Source organism: Eriocheir sinensis, chromosome 56 (genome assembly GCF_024679095.1).
Source record: "Eriocheir sinensis breed Jianghai 21 chromosome 56, ASM2467909v1, whole genome shotgun sequence".
Taxonomy (NCBI): Eukaryota; Metazoa; Arthropoda; class Malacostraca; order Decapoda; family Varunidae; genus Eriocheir; species Eriocheir sinensis.
Window position 1 is genome coordinate 7304165 of NC_066564.1, and position 16678 is coordinate 7320842.

Below are 16678 nucleotides of genomic sequence, written 5' to 3' on the forward strand. Positions count from 1 at the left end.
TGTAATTCCCTTCTAGCATCTCCTGTTTGATTCTGGTAACAGGCCTTTCATTCTGTTTACCAGTGAGAAAATGAAACACTTCAGATCCGTAATATACATAATGTCTATGAATACCACCAATCCACTCATCACTTATCAATGGCAGCCGTAACACGTTCGACTCTTTGAACACGAACCACCATCACACACACATGACACCACACCTCGAAATGAAGAAGCAACTACGCCACCTCACATCTCAGTATGCGGTATGGAAGGCGATGTGTATTTCCAGGTCGGGAACGTCACCATTGGCACGACACCACCAACCCTACTCCGCTGAGGGGGCCGAGGCGACTGACAGGGATGCTGGTCGCTGTTGCAGACTCTCCGAGGCTCTCCTCTCGCGCAATCTCAGTGGTAATATTTTGACAGCCGCCCGGTAACGCACAGACATATATGAGAGATTGTGTAATTATATTGACGTTGAAGTGTTAGTAAGATATTGAAGTACTTAGCTAGCCCAGAACTGCAAATTTCCACTCTCGTCCTCCCCACCTCTTCCCCCCACCTGTCGGATGCTATGTGCGTAGAATTTCCAGGTGGGTGCCGGTGTGGGCGTAGCGTTCGGGGTCACTGGGAACTATGACCACCTCGTTAGTGCATCGACTTGCTGGGTCGTTTTCCTCCGGGTGGCTTCCATTCAGGCGTGCCATAATGCAAAATGGTAGCCTCCCCCCCACCCCCACCCCCCCAAAAAAAGGGGTTATGGTTAATGACTGTGGACTCTCCCCAATCCACCCTGTAAAAACACTGAATTACATTGAAATTTATGCCTAGAGATATATCCTAATTGTTTGATTCTTAATAAAAATGTCTTTTAAACCAGCCGTTCCAACTGTTAACATTTAATGGTATTACCGCCACTCTGAACATCTTTGCATTAATTCTCCATAGACACAACATTCCTGGTATCTTCCACTTAATTGTTCCATCCAGTTTGCGGTCCTCCGATTCTCCACCCTCCTCCACCGTTGAAAAGGCCTTTTTTTTGTCCTGCATGATGATGATAATGATAATGATGATGATAATGATGGTGATGGTGATGCTAATAATGATGATAATGATAATGATGATGATGGTGATGGTGATGATAATGATGATGATGGTGATGATGATGATGATGAACATGGGGGAGTGGTCATTTTTAGGCGATCCTTAGAGATTTGATTAATACTTATTGCTCCAGTGACTGTCAGTCTGTACTTTTTAATTGTTAGTTACTTAACGCTCGCAGTTAATATAAAAAAAACATGGAAAGGCAGCTAGGCAACGGAAAGACTATTGGCTCATCACCAGGTTATTGCCCGCTCTGGCATTATATAACGAGGTTGAACGCTCTTACTAAGACTTAAATTACTTAAAAAAATGAAAAGAAAGTCTTTGGAAACAGCCATTGTCTCATATATCAAAGTTAACATAGAAAACCTGGGATCAGTAGGGGTAGATACTATAAAAGAGTGAATTTAAGGCTGTGGGGTTCATAATTATTGTTTTGTCAACAGTTTTAGTAAGATGTAGATTCTGGACATGCTATTCGTATAACAATATTTTTTTTATGGTACTAATCATTTCAAACTGTCAGTGTCTCGTACAAGAACCATCGCGCGCTATCAACAAAGTTTTCGCGCTAAATCCAGTGTCAGCGGCGGGAGGAGGCGACCCAGGCGGAATTTGTCCCCCGCCACCACGGCTGAGGCTTACGGAGGATGTTCGACGGTGCACGGTGTAGCTTAGGTAACTATACGTTATAATTCAAACGAATTATGGCGGTAATGGTCGAGCCGGGGCGAGGGTGAAGGGACGTTTGGTATGCCCGCCGCCCTGCCTACCCTGCAGAGGTCGCCTTCACAGTGATAAAGCTGCGTTGGCCTGTTCCTCCAGTTATTATGCGTCTATTTATCTTCAGTCTCGTTGTCAGTGTATATAGAGCCCCTTGAGGCTGCCTGGTAAGGTTAATGCCCTCTGCTGCTGTTAAGGTGTTACTTGGAGTTTGCAGTTTTGAATCGGGTCCCTCTTAAATTTTCGATAGAGAGAGGGGCTAATGTTGAAGAAGAGGTAGCCACCTCCTGTGAAGTTAATGCTTACATTATGGACTCTATTGGTCCCTGAATGGAGTGAAATAACAAATGACTTCCAGAAAATAGAAAGGGGAGTTGAGGGGGGCATAGTCCCCCACTAGATAGGTTACGTTAGGTTAGCTTAATTCAAATTTATTCAACAAGCTGTGTTGGCTGGTAGAAATAAGCAGCACAGGATGGGGCGGGGCAGCGGCAGGGTGGGTCCCCTAGGTGGGCCAGTGATAAAGGGTTGGAGCGGGGTGGTGGCGGGTGCACCTCAGGCATTGAAAAGTCAATCATTTATCATGCCTGGTAAGTCAACAATTGACCATATCTGGCGCTTTGCATTCTGATGTAGCGTCAACATGAGTTACAACAGTGAATGCTTGCAGTCTTTGTTGATCTGCAATTCTGTGTGATTTCTGACAGGATTGTTGGTCCATTGACACTGTTTATACTCTGGGAGGGAGAGTGTATCCAGCCTCAGTTTTACTGACTTTTCTGTTACAAAGGCATGCTGCCCTGTCCAGTTTAGATCTCCAGTAGATGGCACACTGCTAACTTGAGAGTAATTATCCAACTTTTACTGCAGTTTATAGAATAAATAAATTATTATTCATTTTTTGCAGTGTTGACATGTCCATAATTTTCACTTAAAGAATACAGACTTAAAGTGGTTTTACTGTACATAAGATATTTCATTATATACACCAAAAATGTAATTTTGATTTGGATAATTAATGATAGTACAAAAGTGATTTCATGGCAGTGCCATCATATGGAATACAAAATGAAGACCTGATTTAACAGTCACCCATGGTACTTGCATCAGAAGAAAAAATGTGTAAGATACGTGGCACTTCAACCAGGTAGAAAAAAATCCATCCTGGGCTTTCTTTTAAAAAGATTCAGTGAAGATTTGTGATTCAAAACACCTGGAAAAATAAGGATAAACATCATCTCAGTGATTCATCCTCTTTTTTTTCAGATATGGTTTCAAGAGTGCTCAGAAATAAGTTAATGTAGTGTTATCCCATCAAGACTGAAGAGGGCTGTGCACCATGCCTTTATCAGCAGCAGTCCATGTAAGTTATTGACTGCTCATATGTTATCATGCATATATTACCTACATTTGCTTGACATGCCCTTTAACTTTTTTATATTAATATTCTAGTTGTAAATTTAACTTTTTTACATCAATATATATTCCTTAATTTGAAAATACTTTTCCAGGAATCACCCCATTGTGGAAGAGGACAGAGGGGCATTGATTTCTTTTTTAAAAGTTCCCCATCATTGACTTCAAGTGTGACAGAAGAGAAAAGGGATATTTTGGCTTATTTTAAGAGAGTGGAGATTGCAAAAGACCAAGAGGGTCAAAGTTATAAGTCTTCTCTTACTAGTAACTCAGATGGCACAGAAGGTTCCTCTTCAAGTTCAGAGGGAGATGAAGTCAAACCTGGAAAAAGTGGAGTTATTAGAAAGAAAAACAGATGTGATCTTTCCAGTAACTGCAAGAATAATTTGAACATAAATGAAAAACCTAAACCTTCTAAAAGACAAAAGAACATGACTTTGGATTGTGACAGTGAAAATGAGGTAAGGGCTAAAGATGAGAGTGCAAAAGTTTGTAATATCAGTGAAAAGGTGCCAAAAAAGCCTTTTGACAAAGGGAGGCCTTTGAATGGAAATGATACAGATTTGGCAATTGTTTGCTGCAAAGAGGGAACCACTAATGACAAGAATAACCCAACTGACTACAAATCATCAGAGTCAAAGAGTGAAGGGTGTTTAGAAGTAGAAAGTGATGGAAATACAAAAGACAAAGAGGAAACAAAAAAATCAACTCTTAATGAATCAACAGAAGTTAGGAAAAATGCATTTGCCTTCATGATGGCCAACAGGGTGAGGCAGACAGAAGCAGGAAAATCTTCACAAGAAGAAAAGCCCTTTAACCATGGAGAGGAAGAGGATGGTATCAACATAATTTATGATAACAGCTGTGTGATTATAGATGACTGTGCAGTTAAAAAATGTGAGGCAGAAGGAAAAAAGAATGCAAGCCTAAACTCTACAGCTTCAAAGAAAAAAAATAGTGCCACAAGGAAAAATGTGGAAAAGGAAGATAAAGATAAAAGTAAAGATCTTGATACTTCACTCCAGGACTTTGATTTGACACCGCATGGAAAGCCTAAGAAGAAAATGGGAACGAAGCCAAAAAATAAGGAAGAGAAGATTACCACCACCTCCTCCTGTACAGAAGTTGCAATACCATGTGACATTAATCATCCGAGCCCCAGCAATGATGAGAAGCCATCAAACTGTATATCCTTTACAGATTACATCAAGAGCGCTGGTAGTATTGTAAAGGAGAGTGCTAAAGAAGAAAATATTGTTAAAGAAACAGACAAGATAAAGAAAGAAGCTTTGAATGAGTCCAAGACAAATGAGCTTCAGCAACAACAGGCTAACAGTAAATGCACTCGTAAAGAAGCAAATGAAATAAAGAAAAGAGAAGCTATAAGTAATCCTAAGACAATTGAAGAGCAAGAGCAGACTACTAACAGCAACTGCACTCTTAAAGAACCAGATGATGTAAAGGGAAGGGAAGTCATGAGTGCGTCCAAGACAAATGAACTCAAGGAACAGCAAACTTCAGACACTAACTGCACTCTTACAGAACCAGACGAAGCTAAGGAAATGGAAGAAGCCCTGCCTAAGTCCAAAGCAGGTGAATTCCAGCAACAGAAAACTACAAATAGTACATGCACTGTTAAACATGTAGATGAAGGAGCTAAGAAAATTGAGCAGCAGCACCAAAAGACTTCAAACAGTAATTTTGAGTCCAATTTGAGTAGCAATATCCTCAACGAAAATCTTATGGCTTCTGAGGAATGTGACGAATCAGTAAAGAAGATGAAATTGGTTAGCTCTTCAGAGGTAAATGAAAAACAGGATGACCAGAATATAACAAAAGAACCATCAAAAGCAAAGCAGGTGGCTCATGTGCAAAGGAAGAGAGCAAAGAAGACAAAAATTGTGTTGAGTGACTCTGACGAAGACTTCAAACCATCCAAAGCTCTTGGGGCATCCAGGGAGAGGAATTCCAAGCTAAAAGAAGATTCAAAAAGTTGTGATAAACCTTCAGCATCTCCAAGTATTTCAAGTTTTTTCAGAAAGATTAGTCAAAAGGAAAAAGATGAAGAGAAAAACAAGACTGTCATCACTGTACAAGCAGATGTGCATGCTCCCATTGATGGCAATGAAACTGTTGGGAAGAGACTCAGTAGCCCACTTCATTCCCAGGGCTGTGGAGAGTTGGGGGAGACTTCTGGTCCAAGGAAAGGCAATGCTTCAAACATTCATGGTGTCAGGAAGAATGCTCAAAAAGTTCAGAAGGGAGCACATACTAAGTGCAGCTTAGATGAACTTAACAAGATCGAGCTGCTAGAGCAAATTCCACCCTCAAAGTCAGTGATCAAGAAGGGTTTAAGGAAAGTGGACAAAGTGGATGAAGATAGAAATGCAGAAGATAGTGATACTGAAACAATAAAAAGTAAGACAGCAGTGGCCCCAAAGAGAGGGGAACTTCCTAAGAAGAAAACTTTGAGAACTAGAAAAAGAAATGTAAAAACATCAATAGGAGCAAGGAAGAAGTCATTGAGGAGGAAAAGGGTTGAGTCTTCCACATCAGGAGAAGAGAGCTCAGAAGAACTGTTTATTAGACAGAGGAGCGAATCCCCGGAGAATGACAAAGATGCAGTGGAAACAAAGAGCAGCAGCAGCAGCATAAGTACTAATGGGTGTCTGGATACACCTGAGAAGTCTAATAGTGTTCCACAATCCTCTGAGGCAAGTGAGGATGACAAGGAGAATGTGGCTCATTACACCTCACAACTCCTTCGCCAGCCAGGCAAACTCAGGTTGGTGTTTCTGGGAATCTGAATGTATGATAGTTGGGTTCCAATAGTGACAGGAGACTTTAATGTCAAAGTTGGGATGAAAAATCTTGTTAAAACAGCAATTGGTCATTTTGGAATAGGTAGAAGATGCTTCCTTCCAGCAAGCTATCTGTTATTTGAAAGTATCCAAGTATTGTAGAAACTAGGTATCTAATCTAACTTGCAATTTTTGTCAAAAAATGTTTTGAAAGTTCTTATTTAGATGCAACTGTAACTGGTAAAATGTTTCTTTCAGCCATCATAGACACCTTAATTTTGCTGCTCAAAGAGCAAAATGGATTGCATTGTCTCACAAAATGACTGCTTGTGGTTTTAAACTCCTATTTTCCATGTTTTGAATGTCTGCTCCAATTACCTTGATGCTAAAATTTGTATCTATGCTGAGGAACACATGTCTTTTATAAACTAATTTGTTTTGAGGAATATTTTCCAGTATATAAGTTGTCACATTCCTGTATCTTTAGCAGTATGAAGAATATTAGGGTTATGATGTATAAGTATGATGATTAGAAGCTCTTAAGTGATTCCTTGGGGGTTGCATATAGCTCCTTCAAGTTGAGTCACCATGAAAGTCACACTTTGATCTCTGACTCACAATGGAATAATTTTTTACTTTCTTTAAAACAGAAGGATGTGTACTACATATACCATTATTTTTCAGCTTACGTTTGAAGAGGATTCACCCTCCCCAAGACTCTTGTGGAAAACAAAAGAAGCTGAAACTGAGAAAAGCAAATAAAAGTCCTAATCATCAACAAGTTAAAAAGATTTTGAAAAGGGCCAAAAATTCCAGAAGTACTCAGCAGAAAAGAAGACTTTGTGCCACCCAGAAACAGAACCCCAAGGAGAAGGCAAAGAAAGATCTAGCTGATGCTGGCCAGGCACAAGCAATGAATACATTAATAATTCTTGATGAGGATGAAGAAGACAGCACAAATAAACAAGTCTCCAAAAAGGCAGCAGCCAAAAGGAAGGTCAGTCAGACTCAGTTGAAGCCACTTTTGCCCAAAGCTACAAAGGGACTGAAGAAAGGCTTGATTCAGAAGACTCTCAAGAAGTCTGAGAGTGAGGAGAAGAATGACTTGCAGCGCAGAACCCCACGCCGAGCTGCTGCTGCTGCTGCCAGGCGATACATAGAAGTGGAAGCTGATGAAAATGACAAGCCAAAAAGGTCAAATAAAACCTCCAAGAAGGTGGTTCTAAACAAAGGTATGTTAGGAAAATTTGTCTTCACATAATGCAACATAGTCTTATTGATCATATTCAGTATACTCCTGTGTATTAGTTATGCCTTTTTATCCTTTTTTGAAATTGCAGAAATATAATTTTAACTCTTTCCTCCAGCTGTCAAATTAGCCCCTATATTCTGCAAAAGGCCGGCATCACCATCAGGTGTTGAGTTACTGAAAGTTGTGCCTCTTTCACCAAGCAAACTGAAGGCTCGGCAGGAATTCCTAAACTCCAGTGTGTCGGATGATGTCAGGAAACAAGTTGCTACAGAGAAGAGGTAAAGTGCTTAGAGTATATTACTTGTATATCAGAAGCTCATTATAGTAGTTCTTTCTTTAATTATTTTACATGCTTTAATGTAGAATTGTTATTCATATGATTTTACTGATCTCTTCCCAACATTTTTTTGGTTCAGGTATAGGCTTCTTGTGTTCAGATCCCTTCTCAACACACTTTATTTATATTAAGGTTTTGTTTTATGTTGACAATAGTGTTGAGGAGGAGGGCGTCTTGTGGCCACCCTTTCCTGAAGTGAGTCACACGCAGCAAAGGGAAGAAGGGGCTGCTCCATGGAATCTTAAAGAACCTCAAGTAAGTTTACAAAATTGTTTGATAAATTATTTCAAAGCTTACTGACAGAAATATGTAATTCAAATCAAAAGTCTGATGCAGACAATGGCTCTTGCTCTGTCACTCCAAGGAGTGCAAAGGTTTACCTCACTATTCCTCACAATTTCCTTTTACTCCATGTTTCTAGAACCCAACATTTTCATTCCACACCTCATATTATCTCACTGAACTGTTATCCATGAAACGTTTATTCATATAAAGTTCAAACCCTGGGCATGCACTAAAGTAATTACCATTATTGAATAAATTTTCAGCTGCCACTACAGGCGGAGAGCACCTATTCTCCTGTAACGAGTCTGACATTTACTCCGGACTACCCGTCCCTCAAGAAAAAGAGTGCACCCAGGAATGTGGCTCCATGTCATGTACCCCACCTAGAACTTGGGGACATCATTCTTTCTCTCAGCTGCATGAAAACAAAATATCCAGACTTTCCTGTGTATGAAGTCTTTAAGGCCTATTATGAGATGAAAAAAGAGGCTGTTGAGTCATATCAGAAGGAGGTAAAGAAAGAAGAGGTTGTGATTGACCTTCATGATGAGGAAGAACAAAATTCTAGTCGGAGGAAGAAAAGGAAAGGCAAGAACAAACTTACTGCTCTGGGGAGAGGAAAGCGACGGAAACTTGACAATGGAAAGGAGGCAACAGAAGAGACTCAACAGAATCAACAAGAAGAGTTCAAGTCTTTATGGCATGAGAAAACACCTCATATGTGGACACAAATATTCATGCCTAAAAATGCCAGCCAGGTTATTGGGAATTCTGGTAAGATCATAATTAGTTTAAGGTTATGTGACATTATTACTAATGGTTAAATAGTTTTGTCGTGTCATTCCCAGAACTTGTTAATAAGTCTTAGAAAGTTCCCTTGTGGCACTGTTAGAGACTGTAATAACAGATATGTGACAGATGCCATCTCAGTTTCTTTGACAAATGAGGAGGTTGCTCGTTGCCTGAAACGACCAGTTGGCTCAGCTGAAGAGTGATGAGAAAATATTATATATAATAATAATATTTATATATTTTTTTATTGTCCAAATGACATAGTATAGCAGATTTCAGGACAATAATAAACCATTTTATATAGTAATTGGAAGCTGGGCTGTTCTTTGTTGCTTTGTGATAACTGATCAGTGCATGTTTCTTTTCTTCAGATAATGTGACAAAGCTGAAGCTTTGGCTGCAGGAATGGAAAAATAAGCCTCAAATAAGGCTCCCAAAAAGAAAGAAAAAATCATCAAAGAAAGGTAAGCATATGTATTCAGCATTAATAAAGTCTCTAAGACATTGGCTTCAATGAAGAAGTTGGGGTAACTGGTGGTTGGCTGTGATCAGAGAATGATGAGGTATTTGGCCAGGATCGCATGGAGAAACAGGATGTTCAATGAGGAGGTGGCAAGATGTAGATGAATGAGCTGAGTACAGTGCTGAGGGTACGGAGGTTGGGGTGATTTGGGCATGTGAAGAGGAGAGGAGACGGTGAGGCATTGGGGAGAGCTGTTAGGGTGGAAGTGCCAGGTCGCTGCCCATCAGGCAGGCCAAAGAAGACGAGGAGGCAGTGTGTTGAAGCATTGGGCATTATAGAGACTGAGGCAACAAACAGAAATAGGTGGAAGTGCATCATTAATCGCATAAATTCTTAAAAAGTATGGGAAAACCTAACGTGAAGCAGATGATGATGACTAAAGGCTTAGGTAACCAATAGGTATGTATATAATTGTACAACATGGATATTGATCATTATACTGCTCCAGCAGATGACTTTGTGGTGTCTGATGAGTCTACTTATGGAAATGAGGAGGATGAATTTGTAAGCACCTACCTGCTGTGTGGACCCCCAGGTGTTGGCAAGACTGCTGCCGTTTATGCTCTGGCAAGTGAGTTAGGCTACAAGGTGAGTCATAGCCATTCTTCTGCTAACAAACTTCTTAAAAACCGGTATAGTTTCAGTTGTGTTTTTAAGAAAGTTTATCGGAAACTTAAAACTGCATTCACTGTTTCATTTGTAAAGAGGATATTCCCATTTTCATAAACTTCACATATCCCATAAATGTTTCAGGTTCTGGAGGTGAATGCCTCATCTCGGCGCCCTGGTCGGCAGGTTATGAGTCAGCTGGCAGAAGCTACTCAATCACATTCCGTCTCCAACACCTCTGCCACTGCCTCCCAATCCTCTAATGCCTTCACTGCCTTGTTTTCTGCCAGGAGCTCAAGTAGTGTGACAAAAAAAGGTAAACACTCCACAAATGTTTAAAGCTTCACTGGTTTAATACATCCGTCCTAGATTTAATGGAGTGTTGTTGAGTGGGTTGAGTATGTGTCATTAATCTAAAATTTATTATACATTAATAGAATGTTTGAAATATTAATGATTGTTCTCTAATGAGTTGCATAATTTATTTCTGATTGTCTAATATAATGTATCTTTTCTCCTTCCAGACAACAGTCAAAAGGAATATTCATTATCATCTGACAAAGCCTCAAACAAGACAAAAGGTGTATCTCTGGTTCTCTTTGAGGATGTAAGTGGTTTGCCATTCACTTATTCATGTTTCATTATTATCAGCATTTGCTATTTTTTTATTTTTTTATTTATTTATTTATTTATTTATTTATTTATTATTATTATTTTTTTTTACATTATCTAAGTATTGGCCATGCCACCTCAACACATCCTTGTATTGGCCAATCAAATGATTACAGAAGACACTTGCATGGAGGTTAAGGGAGAGGGACCCCTGCAAAAGTATGAAAAAAATCCATGAATGTTTGCTGCCCCTCCTTATGGCTCTGCTACTGCAAAATAGGCCACTACATTATTAAATCACTTGCTTGTTAGCAAAGCACTGTATTTGTAATCTTTGTAACACATGAGAACACAAATATACGGGGCAATATATAACTATATTACAGGAGGTTTTTCGTCAAAGTGAAATGAGCAAGACAGTATATATATAAACATGTATTTCAGATTGACATTGTGTTTGATGAGTGGGATGAGGGCTTCATGTCCACTGTCAACAGCCTCATGGCCACCACCAAGAGACCCATTATCCTCACTGCCACTCATGCCTGCCCCATCCTCTTCTCACGAATCAAAGAGAGTTTTGAGGTCATGGAGTTTGTTAAGCCCCCACAGAAGCTGACTGGTAATTATATGGTGTTTACACTTTACATTGTCCTATGAATCTCTCCATGGCTGTGATCCACTGTTCCCTTTGCAAACTCCCTTGACAGGGTAGTTATGGCAGGTCTCCAGTTATCCTTGTTCATACACTCATTCCCCTCCCAACTCTTCCCTTCACTTAATTCTCAGTCCTCCCAGTTCACCTTACTGGTATTGATGTGTTTTTCAGGTGACAAATTATCCTGGACTAACACTCCCTAGATCTTCTTTCATACTTTTGAAATTTTTGTTTATTTTCTATCATAATTCAGTACCTGTCTCAATTTTACATGCTTACACATGTATTCGTGTTTGTGAAGGAATGGTGGTGCAGCTCATTTCAGTACATAATCTATCAGTTACAGGTGTTTTCTTATATCTTAAGTCTTGAGCATCCCTTGCCAATGCTGCTTATTGTAGAAATCAGAATGCTGACCAAGACATTTCAATCTAGCTGAGATGGAGGAGGCTTATTTCTAGTCTGGAGAAAGTAAAATATTGCCTCCAGATTTAAAAGTTATTTGGATTTCATTTTTACATTTTCAGCTCAGCACTTACAGCTTGTTGCCTTAGCCAATGGGTGTCACATCTGTCCTCATGATGCGGAGTGTCTGGTACACCTCAATAAGGGTGATATCAGAAAGTCTGTGTTGGACCTTCAGCTTATGAGTCAGTCCGGCTCCAGTCATGAGAACTGTGACTGTACTGTGCCAGAGGTGGGTCACCCAGTGCATGCACAAGCCTGTTTTGTGAATAATGTTTCTTTAGTATCAAAAATACTATTCTTTTATCAAATTGCATCATAATAAATGACATTACATGTAATAGAATTTCTACAATGAAAGTGTTTTCTTAATTTCAGAATATATTTGATGACGTTACAATGGAGAGCTGCAGAGCAATATTCCCACAAGCAGAGACTTATAACCAGAAGACACTCAAGAAAGCTGTATTTTATAAAGTAGAATTGTGGAGAAAACTGAATGCAAAACCAAACTACAATCCCCTCAATAGAATACCAAAGGCACAATATTTGTGTGACAATGAAGATATTTCTTGGGAGGAAGTTGAAAGTAATCTTAATAGTGTTTTACCATTTCCTGTAAATGAGAGAGAAAAAACACTTCATAGGTACCCTCTTCAGTCTGACGATCCTCTGCTGAAGAAATCCACTTTAGGGATGTATGAAAGTTTGCTCTGTCTGGATGATGAACAGGAAACAGAACCAGAGCCTGTGACGCAAGCACCTGAAAAGGAGAAATCAAGGGACTCTCCAGGTGTACAAAAGGCTTCACACAGTTGTCTGAAATCATTGTCAAATCTTTATGACTCAGTGGCTCAACTTGACATTCTCAGTTCACAAATCACCACTAATGCAGAAATAAAAGACCTTGGTTGGTGGGTTAAGCAGCCATCTGCAGGGTTGAGTGACAATCCAGGAGTCACTCACTCAAAGTGGAGACCTTGTAGTAATGAAGACATCATACAGGAGTTTGCTCAGAGGGCAATAAAGGTTTGTGGAAGGGAGATTGCCTCTGCTCTTGAGGAAGTATCTGCTAAAGACTGGCCACAGCTCTCTCTGCCTTGTGACAAGAACGAAGGAACACAAAGTTGTATTATGCAATCAACCCAATGTGAATGGTAAGATTTCTTTCTCTTTATTTTCTCTTTCTCTCCTCTGTTAAAGCAGTTTATTAAACCAATCCTTCATGTTCTCACTCAGAATAAGCCCCTCATAGTCCTCCTCAAAGGAAACTTCCAGGAAATTCCTTTTCCATTCTTTATTTAAAAACATTCTCACCACTCCGAGACGCCATTCTTATCATCACTGCAGTAAACCCTTGCCTTAATAAACCAATTAGGGGAAGGGATGAAAGTACATACAAAAAGCTGTTATATCCAAGGGATCTGAATGTTTAGTATATAACAATCTTTGTTCGTTATATGAGATGAAAGTTTGCTATTTCCAGACATTTCCGTATACTACAAAGTTTGTTGGTTATATTTGATGAAAGTCTGTATACTTATGTACATGCAGTCATCACAAATACTGCACCCATGCAGGGAAATTAAAACAATTACACATTGGACTTTGTTAGGCTGACTAACGGGCATGTATATGCTCAGCCGGCCCACTGCCAAACATAACCCCACAATTACCAAACTTGTTCGGCAAATTCCCACATGTACCGGAAAAACACAGAAGTTTGTTAAAGCTGAAATTCTTCATGTCGAGGTCCTTAAAAGCGAGGGTTTACTCTACTTTCACATTACATTACTTCTGAAATAACTACACTTCTTATACAATGCAGGATACATGCATGATTATGGATACCTTTCAAGCCAGGCAAAATGTTTTCTTGCAACCATTTCTCATTCCGTTCCTTAGGTGAAACGAACAGTTTGTCTGTCAGTTTGTTTCACTCTCTGTGTCTGCTTGTCTGGAATTTGTGTATGTGTGTGTATCCACTCAGGCATGTGTGCTGTATGTGTATGTGACTTATTGATATTCCGGTCTTGTTCACAGGGAACGTGCACAAAAGAGGAGCGTTATCAACAGAATATCAAGCCAATTGCCAGCGCTGAACCAACTGAGCCACGGTGCAGTACTGGACTACCTTCCAGCTCTCAGGAGTTTTGCTCGGCAGGATGAGCTGGGTGCAGCGATGGGCAGGAGGAAGCGAGGCAGACGCTTCCTGAGTCACTTTCTACAACTAGGCTGGACCATATCACCGAGTGACAGAATATCATTAGCTAATGCCTTAATTACATAGCCTCTATTACTGTTATTATACTTGGGTACTTATTACTGCAATGGGATGAATAGTTTTCCAACACTTTATTACACAGAAGCTTTTGATGTATGTAATATTTACAGATATGAACATCAGCTCTGTGTGCTGAAGCAGACGCTTTCAAGATGGGCTTTGTAATGCTTTTTATCTGTGATGTGGCACAAAAGTTATCGCAAAAGCCATGGTGACATTTGAAATAGGATTCAGGCTGGAGTGGCCTTAGATTTCCCTGAGCACTGAGGGGCTGAGTGATGTATCAGTAGAGGCAGTAAGTGAATTTGTTGACTGGTCTTTCAAGCCAAAATTGCATATTAGTTTTTAGGAGATATCACCATCCTGTAAATAATCATAGTGTTCTCCTTTTATATGGTCCACCACTAGGCTAATCACCTTATTTATGAAGGCCTGTGGAAAACAATTTCAATTTCCATAACTGAAAGCAGCTGTCATGGTGGCACTCTGATAGTTTACTTTGCCTGTTATTCCAACACTTTTTATATCATGTATATTTATTACAAAAAGTTGGTGAAAATGCTTTTAAGTAAACAAAAAAATTATAGATTTTGAACCTTCATCAAACTAGATATTTTATATAACCATGAATGTATGTTTTGTACTTTTATTGATTTTATCTCCTTGACAGAATGAAAGAACCTTGTGCCTACTATTTTAGCATACTTTGTGAAGGTTAGATTGGGGTGCAATGTGGTTGAGCAGGTGGTGGAAACATTCATGTAGAGCATAGGGTGGTGTACTATGTATTTTCTATGAGTAAAGTAATGTTGGGGGCATAGGGTATACCTGAGCATGACCCAGGTGCTCAACTACATCATATTGGCCCTTGAGCCAGTGATGGGTTTGAACCCATTACTCTGGGACACAAGGCAAGTGTAACAACTGGGTTACCACAGTTTACCTTCCCTGGGTACCCACTATTGATCAGTCTAAAAGAATGAACAACTTGGTGACCTTCCAACCAATTGCCCAAGCCTGGATTTGAACCCTGACTTGCAGATGTATAGCTAGGTTTGCTAATCACTACACCACCAGTTTTTGTATGTTGAAAGTTGTATATATCTTTATCAGTAAGGCCACTTTTTCATTGTAAGCCTTGTGTGACATTGTTTACAAAACACGGAGGCTCACACTTAGTCTCGTGAGATCGCGATTCTCTGTCATTTAGGTAATATCTTTATAATCCACATTTGTATTTTAAACCACAAGATTTAGGATTATGGGTCTGTGGTTTACAATTTTCATTGCAATAGACATTTTGTTTGCTCACATGATTAAAACTTCATGATGCACACATCCATCATTTTCTGGGTCCAATAATGTTAGATGAAAATGGATGCTGTGATTATTTAAAAAAATAAATTATACAGAACAGTTATGTAGGTATCCAAAAGAATGACCTTTATGGTTAATTATTTGATTACAAGGAATTAAGTTGATTTAATAGGTAGATTATCTTTTTAAAGCATCTGTAACATTCACTTTTATGGGTCTCATAATACAGTTTTTTTTATGATTTTTATAACTTTAGATTGCTGTAATTCCCCATAAAGATATCTTAAGTAATGTTTTAGTGATATTCCATAAGTAGAAGTAATATGGATTTACTTTCAACCAAATGAGCAAAATGACTATTGTTTTGAGTGTCAGTTGATCCTTGTAAAACAAATCTAATGTATCAAATACTGGATTTCTGCCATTTTTAAGACGTGTTTAGTGGTCTTGCAATTCTTACAACCAAGCAACCCAGCAATAATTGGAGAGGTCAGGACAGACAGAAGACCAGGTGGAGAGATGAATTAAAGCATTTTCCAGAGAAAAATAGAATACAGTAACGTCCAAAAGAGAGGTTGAAAATCTCAAGCTGTTCTTGTGGGGTCTTTGTTTAATCTTTTGCAGTCCTATAATCCTTTTTAACTCAGTTCATTAACCAGTCATGCACAATTCATTCATAATTTTGCATCTCCCCCTTGCTTGCCTACATCACCATCTCACACCTATTCATTAGCATGTCTTTTTCTGTGGTTGTTTTAGTCTTTGTTCTTTTGGTTGGTGGCATCTCAGAATTAGTCCAGTTGCCAAAATAGTTTTACATCAACAGACACCACACTTCTTGAGCTTCAGATTCTTCAAACATCTTTTGGCTGAAGCAGTGCTCTTTCTCATTTCACCACCCAATCTTCTCCAGTGCAAAATGGAAGCAGGTGTTTCTTTTTGTATTAAATGTATTTTATATTAGGTATGTTAGTGTTTAGAATATATATATATATATATATATATATATATATATATATATATATATATATATATATATATATATATATATATATATATATATATATATATATATATATATATATATATATATTCACTGATTTTGAATGATTTATGGTAATTTTTCAAACCTAGAGGTGTAATTTTTATGTATAACATAACTAAAGTGCAATTACCCAAATACTTGTTACACCCTGCCACCTTTTCATGTGTGATTGACTGCCAAGAATTGCATAGACTTATAGAGCCAGTTGTACTACTATGTAGAGGTGGCAGATCATAACACTTTTTGGAGGTTTAGTCCTTGTCATTGACTCACTCATTTGCAGGGTGAAGATAATGACGCTGTAGGTGTGTACAAACTAATAGTGTAGGGACACACGCTGACCATTGAAGAGGTCAAGGGTGTGGATTTTTTGACAGTTAACACTGATGCCTCAAACCTTTGTAATAGCCTTAGCCACAACTTATGTATATATGTACTGTGTGTGTGTGTGTGTGTGTGTG

At 39.0% G+C, this 16678-nt stretch overlaps 2 protein-coding genes across 20 annotated transcripts in view; one reads left to right on the forward strand and one right to left on the reverse strand.

Moving 5' to 3' along the window:
- Positions 1 to 338, reverse strand: part of LOC126984224 (protein unc-80 homolog) — an 86357-nt gene extending 86019 nt beyond the window's left edge. For 14 of the 16 annotated variants that reach the window (XM_050837761.1, XM_050837759.1, XM_050837763.1 and 11 more), the window contains exon 1: positions 236 to 338. The gene's annotated coding sequence lies outside the window, so the exon portion shown is untranslated. Of the gene's footprint in view, positions 1 to 203 lie in introns of all 16 variants that reach the window. The other 2 variants (XM_050837755.1, XM_050837754.1) reach the window with 2 other exon arrangements.
- LOC126984225 (ATPase family AAA domain-containing protein 5-like) lies at positions 268 to 16165 on the forward strand. Of its 4 annotated transcripts, none has more exons than XM_050837772.1 (15): positions 268 to 399; positions 3088 to 3184; positions 3333 to 6022; positions 6723 to 7270; positions 7406 to 7568; positions 7783 to 7882; positions 8176 to 8686; positions 9076 to 9168; positions 9676 to 9815; positions 9981 to 10152; positions 10361 to 10443; positions 10893 to 11070; positions 11634 to 11803; positions 11950 to 12728; positions 13615 to 16165. In XM_050837772.1, the coding sequence occupies exons 2-15, from the start codon at positions 3161 to 3163 to the stop codon at positions 13859 to 13861; spliced, it is 5898 nt and encodes a 1965-aa protein (XP_050693729.1). In that variant the 5' UTR covers positions 268 to 399; positions 3088 to 3160; the 3' UTR covers positions 13862 to 16165. The 4 variants fall into 4 exon arrangements, with proteins under 4 accessions (XP_050693729.1, XP_050693728.1, XP_050693731.1 ...); XM_050837771.1 differs by lacking the exon at positions 268 to 399 and adding an exon at positions 1626 to 1776 and having other exon boundaries at positions 13615 to 16164; XM_050837774.1 differs by lacking the exon at positions 268 to 399 and adding an exon at positions 1626 to 1776 and having other exon boundaries at positions 9679 to 9815; positions 13615 to 16164.
- The last annotated feature ends 513 nt before the right edge of the window (positions 16166 to 16678 follow it).

Bases quoted from the DNA above. Each gene is read 5' to 3' on its own strand.
- LOC126984225 (XM_050837772.1), top strand. From the start codon at position 3,161: ATGCCTTTATCAGCAGCAGTCCAT. The intron at 10,153-10,360 runs GTAAACACTCCA...TTCTCCTTCCAG, and splicing joins AAGTAGTGTGACAAAAAAAG to ACAACAGTCAAAAGGAATAT. The intron at 11,804-11,949 runs GTGGGTCACCCA...TCTTAATTTCAG, and splicing joins GTGACTGTACTGTGCCAGAG to AATATATTTGATGACGTTAC.